The following is an 8,274-nucleotide window of genomic DNA, read 5'->3' as shown; positions in this document are numbered from 1 at the left end:
CCTCCTCCTCCTCCTCCTCCTCTTCCTCCTCCTCCATCTCCCTCAATCCACCAACAGTGATTACTGTGATGTTTCCCTTGATGGCTGCCAATTCAATAGAAACTTCACGAATCCTCTTCTTTCAGGAGGTGTTCTCATGCAACCCATCACCAACAGATTTCATCTGCAGCCAAAGAAAACTTTTGAGAATAGAATTAGTCCGGAAAGATCTGGATGTCTTTAATTATGACTTCACATTAATTGTGATGAGAAAGGGTAAGTGTTTCATTTGTTCCTCTAAGATGTGGGCTAACTAGAAGAAAATGTGTGTCTGACATGTTAATAAGTGGGTTTATTTCAAAGTTTGTTGTGTGTTATGTTTGGGAAAATACTGTACATTGATCAGAGTCAGATGCGGGATAGCATTGAAATTTGATGAGAGCCAGATGTAGGATAACATTGGAGTTTAATGAGAGCCATATGTGGGTTAACATTGGGATGTGGGATTAGGGTTTAATGCGAGCCATATGTGTGGTAGAATTGGAGTTTAATGAGAACCATATGTGGGCTTACACTGGAGTTTGATGAGAGCCAGATGTTGGACAGCATTGGAGTTTAATGAGAGCCATATGTGGGATAACATTGGAGTTTAATGAGAGGCAGATGTGGGATTAGAGTTTAATGAGAGCTATATGTGGGATAATATTGGAGTTTAATGTAAGCCATATGTGGGATAACGTTGGAGTTTGATGAGAGCCAGATGTAGGATAACATTGGAGTTTAATGAGAGCCATATGTGGGTTAACATTGGGATGTGGCATTAGGGTTTAACGAGAGCCATATGTGGGGTAGAATTGGAGTTTAATGAGAACCATATGTGGGCTTACACTGGAGTTTAACGAGAGCCATATGTGGGATAACATTGGAGTTTAATGAGAGTCAGATGTGGGATAACATTGGAGTTTAATGAGAACTAAATTTGGGATAATATTGGAGCTTGATGAGAGCCATATGTGGGATAATGTTGGAGTTTGATGAGAGCCAGATGTAGGACAACATTGGAGTTTAATGAGAGCCAGATGTGGGATAACATTGGAGTTTGATGAGAGCCATATGTGGGATAACATTGGAGTTTAATGAGAGGCAGATGTGGGATTAGAGTTTAATGAGAGCTATATGTGGGATAACGTTGGAGTTTGATGAGAGCCAGATGTGGGATTATATTGGAGTTTAATGAGAGCCATATGTAGGATAACGTTGGAGTTTGATGAGAGCCAGATGTGGGATAATGTTGAAGTTTGATGAGAGTCATATGTGGGATAACATTGGAGTTTAATGAGAATCAGATTTGGGATTATATTGGAGTTTAATGAGAGCCATATGTGGGATAATATTGAAGTTTGAAGGGGGCCATATGTGGAATAACATTGGAGTTTGATGAGGGTCAAAAGCAGCACAATTCTAAAGTTTGATAAATGCCAGGAAACCAAATGTTGAATAATATGAAAGTATGATTATCTCCAGATGGCTTTATGTGACATAATGTAAAATTTCAATTAGTGTTGAAATGACCTGCTGTAAAGTGTTCCACCTGTTCAAGGTGATTTGTAATAGATACTCTATTTAAGCCTGGGTCATGACAGGTGTAAACAATTCGGTGGGAAAACAGCATAAATATAATAATAGAAGATAGATCAAATCTGAAACAGGAACTAAGGATCCACAACAAAAACAATGAAAGAAAACTGTTTTAATGTAAGCCATCTCAGGAAACTGAAAGATTTTTCTTTTATGGAGTTACTTCATATAAGAAAAATTGGTTATGAGTATGAGGGAACAGCTTGCTTGTAAAATTAACATGCATGTGGCTGAATACTCCACAGACATGTGTACCCTTAATGTAATTCTCAGGGAGATACAATGTGATGCAGAGTGTGATGAGGCTGGCCCTTTGAAATACAAGTACAATTAATTTTTGCTAGCTGATACGGAGTATATATATATATATATATATATATATATATATATATATATCTTCCCTCTGATGCACCGTCACAGCAAAATGTGTGTGAAAATGTAAACACATGGACTGCAATACCTCTATACCAAAATCGGGAAACCGAGTAAGGTTTTAATCACATATGCATCTATACCTCTACAAATCCTTTATAAATATGTGCATTGCTGTTTCTCAGTGTCTCACTTATACATCAATGATAATTATAAAGTTTGTACAACCCATGCATGGACACATACATAACAAATATTGAAAACACGGTATTTAAATGTTCTAAACCAAAGAAATGACAAGCTTCATTCTGCCGAACTGGAAAGAAACAACTATGATCAATGTTCATTGAGAAAAAGCTGTAAGCAGAGAACAAAGAATAAAGTAGAAAGTACCATTGTTGTTTAACGTTTGGCATGAGTTGGACAGTTTGACTGGGGATTGTTTAACGTTTGGCATGAGTTGGACAGTTTGACTGGGGATTGGCAAGCCAGAAGGTCGCTCCAGGCTCCAATCCGATTTAGTAAGGTTTCTACAGCTGGATGCCCTTCCTAACGCCAACCACTCTGAGAGTGTAGTGGGTGCTTTTTACGTGCCACTGGCACAGGAGCCAGTCGGGGCGAGGGGGCTGGCATCAACCACGTTCGGATGGTGCTTTTTATGTGTCACCGGCACAGGGAGCCAGTCAGGCGGTACTCGCAATGACCCATGCATGAATGGTGCTTCTTGTGTGCCACCGGCATGGGAGCCAATCAGGCAGCACTGGCATCAGCCACAACGACAATTTCCATTTTTTATTGTGGTTTGATTTGATTTTGATGTTCATGTACTTGACTCAATAGATCTCCTCAAGCATGGAGTGTCGCCCGATGATCCAAAGGTACTTTTTAAATAGGCTGGTTATGCAACACTGGTTTAGGCTACGGCTGTGATCTGACTTTCCTTGCTGGGTCTTCTCAGTCACAGTATATCTCCAGAGGCCTTGGTTGTATCAGAAAAACAGTTGACATCCATTTGGGGAAATAGAGATAAGATTACAGATGCCATTTTAAGAGGCAGGTATTCAGTACAAGATACTTTATTCCGTATTTCCATGTTTATGATAACATTTGCAATCAGTTAAGATCAAAAGCCATGAGAGCCACTGCCTGGTACTGCCTCAGGGTCATTGTTCTCCAACTACTCCTTTGCATGATTGTTGTTGTTGTTGAAGTTGTTGTAGCTATTGCTGTTGTAGTTGTTACTGTTGTTGTCATTGTTATTACTATAATTAAGGCGATGAGCTGGCAGAATCGTTAGCGCACTGGACAAAAGGCTTAGCGGTATTTCGCCCGTCACTGTTTTCTGAGTTCAAATTCTGCCGAGGTTGACTTTGCTTTTCATCATTTCGGGATCGATTAAATAATTGAACACTGGGGTGGATGTAATCAACTCATCCTCTCCCCCAAAATTGCTGCCTTTGTGGCAAAATTCGAAATCATTGTCATCATCATTATCATCATCATCATTATTATTATTATTATTTTCATAATTATTATTATTATTGTTGCCTTTGTACAGCTTCTAATGCTGGAGATGTACTATGGTGTCAGCTGTTCACTACCAGTGAACTAAGGTAACACCTCTTATTTTTCGAGCACCTTCCGGAGTATTCAAGCGGTTTCTGCAAGTGCTCTACCCTTATTGCAGCCCCTATTTGTCCCACGTACTTCTCGAGATCTTTGCTCACTGTTCCCAGGGTTCCGACAATTATTGGTACTACTACCACCTTTTTCATCGACCACAACTGCTTAACTTCCCAAGCTAACCTGTCATATCTCTCGACTTTTCTTTCTTCCTTATCGCATACCTTGTTGTCAGCTGGGCATGCTATATCCATGATCCAGCATAGTTTGTTTTCTTTCTCAATTAAGACTATGTCTGACTTCCTATTCTCTATCTCATGGTCGCACTGAATCATAAAATCCCATAGGATCTTTGCATTTCTATTTTCGACAAAGCCATCAGGATAGTGGTCGTACCAATTTTTTGCTCTGTCAAGTCCATACTTGTTGCAAAGTGTCCAATGGACAAGCCTGGCTTTATTGTCATGGCGTCTCATTATTATTATTATTATTATTATTATTATTATTATTATTATTATTATTATTATTATCATTATTATTATTACTATCATCATCATCCTTATTATCATTATTACCATTATTATTAAACCCTTTGCTAGCAGGGCTATTATCTTGAGGTTTGGTCAACAAGTCTCTTCAAATTTCAGGAATATTTCTTAGGATTCTTACAGAATACAGTATGGCCCTTTTCTACAGATTGACAATCCTTGTCTCAATTCCAGTCTCTTTCTGTCCCTTAGCTAACAACTTGGCTGTGTGCCAAGTGAAGCAATTACCAAATTACCATAGGAATAATTATCATCTTAGTCTTATTATTATTCTTGCCCTTTTCTTTTTTTTTTTTTGTTTTTCCTATTTGTATTAAGGTAGCAAGCTGATGGGATTGTTAGCACCCTGCGCAAAATGCTTAGCGACACTTCGTCCGACTTTACATCCTGAGTTCAAATTCTACCGAGGTTGACTTTGCCTTTCATCCTTTCGGGATCGATAAAATAAGTACCAGTTGAATACTGGGGTTGATGTAACTGACTTGCCCTTTACCTCTAAATTTTAAGTCCTTGTGCCTATTTTAGAAAGAGTTATTATTTTTTATGTTGTTGTTGTTGTAGTGGTAGTAGTAGTAGTAGTAGTAGTAGTAGTAGTAGTAGTAGTAGTAGTAGTAGTAGTAGTAGTAGCAATAGAGGAAGGATACATTGTGTGATTGCACAAATTGGTTGTGGAATGTTGGTGTCAATATAGGAATTAAGGGTTTTTTTTGTATATTTATGTTTGATTATCTATTATTGATCAGTGTTTCTAAAATATATCTACCAACCTCCATATTGGAGGTACTTTGCTGCGATTATTTTTCTCTAGATGTTATCCAACTAAGGAAAACAGATGTCGTTTCAGATGGCCCGATGAAAACCATCATTATAACAATAGTCGTTATAATAATTATAATCATCACGATCGTAATTGCTGTATGTTATTGCTCTAAATGTTCCAAAGAGAAAAGAACTGTTAACGGCACAGTCCTTCCCGCACAACCGACCAACCATACACAAATTAGACCTTCAGGTAAGTTTCATTACAATTCATGCTTATAATGATTTAGGGTAATGAGCTGGCAGGATCGTTAGCATGATAAGTGGAATTTAGTTTGTCTTCGTGTTCTGAGTTCAAATTCCGCCAAGGATCCCTTTGCTTTTTATCCTTTCAGGGTCGAAAGAATAAGTACCAGATGAGCACTGGGGTCAGTGTGATTGAGTTACCCTGTCCCCTAATATTGCTGGCCTTGTGCCTGAATTTGAAAACAATATTTATAATGAAAAAGCACCATCTGAACGTGGCTGATGCTAGTGCCGCCCAGCTGGATCCCATGCCAGTGACACATAAAAGCACTCACTACACTCTCGGAGTGGTTGGCGTTAGGAAGGGCATCCAGCTGTAGAAACCTTACCAGATCAGATTGGAACTTGGTGCAGCCTCCTGGCTTGCCATCTTCAGTCAAACTGTCCAACCCATGCCAGCATGGAAAACGGACGTTAAACAATGATGATGATTTAATTGACATCTACATCCACTTTGGTTGTAATTTCAGCCATCTCTCGTTAACACAGCTCATTAATAGACTAATATAACTTATTGTTTCAGTACTGATGTTTAGCTGTGCTTAACCATTCTATTACCATATTTCTGTTGAATTATGCTGTTTTGTTTCAATAAATTTTGAGAATGAAAAAGAATCTAGTAAAAGACACAGGTGTGGGGGTGGGGTAAGAAATTGACTTACGAACCTCATGGTTCTGGGTTCTATATCACTGCATGGCACCTTGAGCCAGCGTTTTCTACTATAGCCTCTAGCTGACCAAAGCCTTATCAATAGATTTCATAGGTGGAAACTGAAAGAAGCCCATCGTGTATATATATATATATATGATTGTGTGTCCTTCTTTTTGTGTTTTCCCCCATCACTGCTTGACAGTGATGGGTATTGGTCTGTTTACATCCCCATAACTTAGCAGTTTGACAAAAGAGACTGATAGAACAAGTACTGGGGTTGATTCATTCAACTAAAAATTCTTAACGTAATGCCCCAGCATGGCCACAGTGTAATTACTGACACAAGGAAAATACATAAAGCATAAAAGATCTGCCAGCCAACTTCTGGAAGTCTTTCGAGCTAATTGTCAGGAACCCTGATGATAATGATGATGGTGATGATGAAGAACTGTCTGTTTGTTAATTACACTAAATACATGTAACAGTTAATTAACGATGTAGGTGTGGCTGTGTGGTAAGAAGCTTGCTTCCCAACCATAAGGTTCCAGGCTCAGTCCCACTGCGTGACACCCATGGGCTGTCCCCCCATCATCACTTGACAACCAGTGTTGGTGTGTTTACATCCCCATAACTTAGCAATTCGGTGCAAGGGACCGAAAGAATAAGTACCAGGCTCACAAAGAATAAGTCCTGGGATTGATTTCTTTGACTAAATGATAATGCTCCAGCATGGCCGCAGTCAAACAACTGAAACAAATAATAGAATTAAATATATGTCACTGCTAAGATAATTGCACTAATTACATATAACTTTTTTGTTTTACAGCGCCACCTGCAGACGAGGTTTACGGACCCACATTTGAAGATCTTTCAATGCTTACTATGCTACCAAAAGATGACCCTCCACCTTATTCAGAACATTCTTGAAGACTCTGTACATATATGTTTCTGCGCTTTCTCCTCTGGCGAAAGGGTCTTTTAACACAACACAAAGACTATAGATTCACATTTACGATGTTCCTTTTGCGTTTTGGGTGACTGAGCAAGGCATTGAGATATAACAAAGAGGACAGTGATGATGATAATGATGATGATGATAACAAGCAGGAAGAAATCGTAACTTGAAGAACAATGGAGAATACTGGGATATACTCTGAAAGATGATGCGAATGGATGTGTACAATGAATTCTTTTGGTATTCACAGTTATTATAACAAGGCTGTGCTGAGACTTCACGGAGAACAATGTCTAAATCTATCTATCTATCTTTCTTTCTCTCTATCTATCTACTTACCTACCTAACTACCTACCTACCTATCTATCTATCTATGTATCTATCTATCCACACAATTTTCTCCTTATCTATAAACACACACACACACATGTAGGTGTGTCTGTATGCATATGTGTGTATGTATGTTTGTGTGCATGTGTGTGTGTATATGTGTGTGTGTGTAGTTGAATTTACAAAGAGGGAAAGTGGACGTTAAACGATGACGATGACGACGGCGATGACAAAAAGTACACAAATACAAGAGTGCAATAAGAAAAAGTCACCCTTTTTGTCTACAACTCAGGATTCACTTCATTGATCCTCTGATTATCATGTTAACATTTTTCTGTGAAAACTGCCTGTAACAAACTCAGGATAACGATGAATGAAAGAAAGCCCCACTCTGGAATATATGTATGTATGTATGAATATATATAATGAATGATGAATTGGAATAGCGAAGGAATAAGAAGAAATTATATCATGACCTGCATTAGCTCACAGCTGTTTCTGGTACTAGATGCAGCACACTCCGAGTTGAGTGTGCTGAGTAACACCTTATATCTTCATTGGAGCTTCAAACATAAAGTGCATATATATATATATATATATATATATATATATATATTGAGTTCTAACACTAAGATATTAGTATCACTATGCCTAATTGAAATAATAATAATAATAATAATAATAATAATGATAATATATATATGTAATATAAGGATAAAATCTATATAAGATTTTATGAAGTAGCCAGCATGCAAAACCAATTAACGAAAAAAATTAATATAAAGTATATAATTTTTTTCTTTATATTTAAAATACATTACTATGTCAAGTCACACTATGTAGGGCAATCAGTAAGTTGTCATAACAATACTCAGAGTTTCAAATACTGGAGCTGAGAGCTTTAAGGCATTTTTCATCAGTTATTAAGACAAGAAACGCTATGAAAAAACCCCCAACTGATGAAAAATGCCTGGAAGGCCTCAGCTCCGGTATTTGAAACTCTGAGTATTATTATGGCAACTTACTGATTGTCTTATATATATATATATAAATTCCTCTATTTACATAATATCGAGGTCTCATTCATTCTTTTGTTGTCATATTATTATTAT

At 37.7% G+C, this 8,274-nt stretch overlaps 1 protein-coding gene across 1 annotated transcript in view; it reads left to right on the top strand.

Annotated features, from left to right (window-relative positions):
- Positions 1-8,256, top strand: part of LOC106869895 (uncharacterized) — an 88,591-nt gene extending 80,335 nt beyond the window's left edge. The window contains exons 4-6 of the mRNA XM_052973776.1: positions 126-255; positions 4,969-5,172; positions 6,704-8,256. Of these exons, the coding sequence (XP_052829736.1) occupies positions 126-255; positions 4,969-5,172; positions 6,704-6,804 (435 nt within the window). The 3' untranslated portion in view covers positions 6,805-8,256. The remainder of the gene's footprint in view (positions 1-125; positions 256-4,968; positions 5,173-6,703) is intronic.
- The last annotated feature ends 18 nt before the right edge of the window (positions 8,257-8,274 follow it).

The sequence above is a fragment of the Octopus bimaculoides genome, chromosome 1 (genome assembly GCF_001194135.2).
Source record: "Octopus bimaculoides isolate UCB-OBI-ISO-001 chromosome 1, ASM119413v2, whole genome shotgun sequence".
Lineage (NCBI taxonomy): Eukaryota > Metazoa > Mollusca > Cephalopoda > Octopoda > Octopodidae > Octopus > Octopus bimaculoides.
Note: the sequence above shows the minus strand (reverse complement) of the source record. Positions and strands in the feature narration are given on the sequence as shown.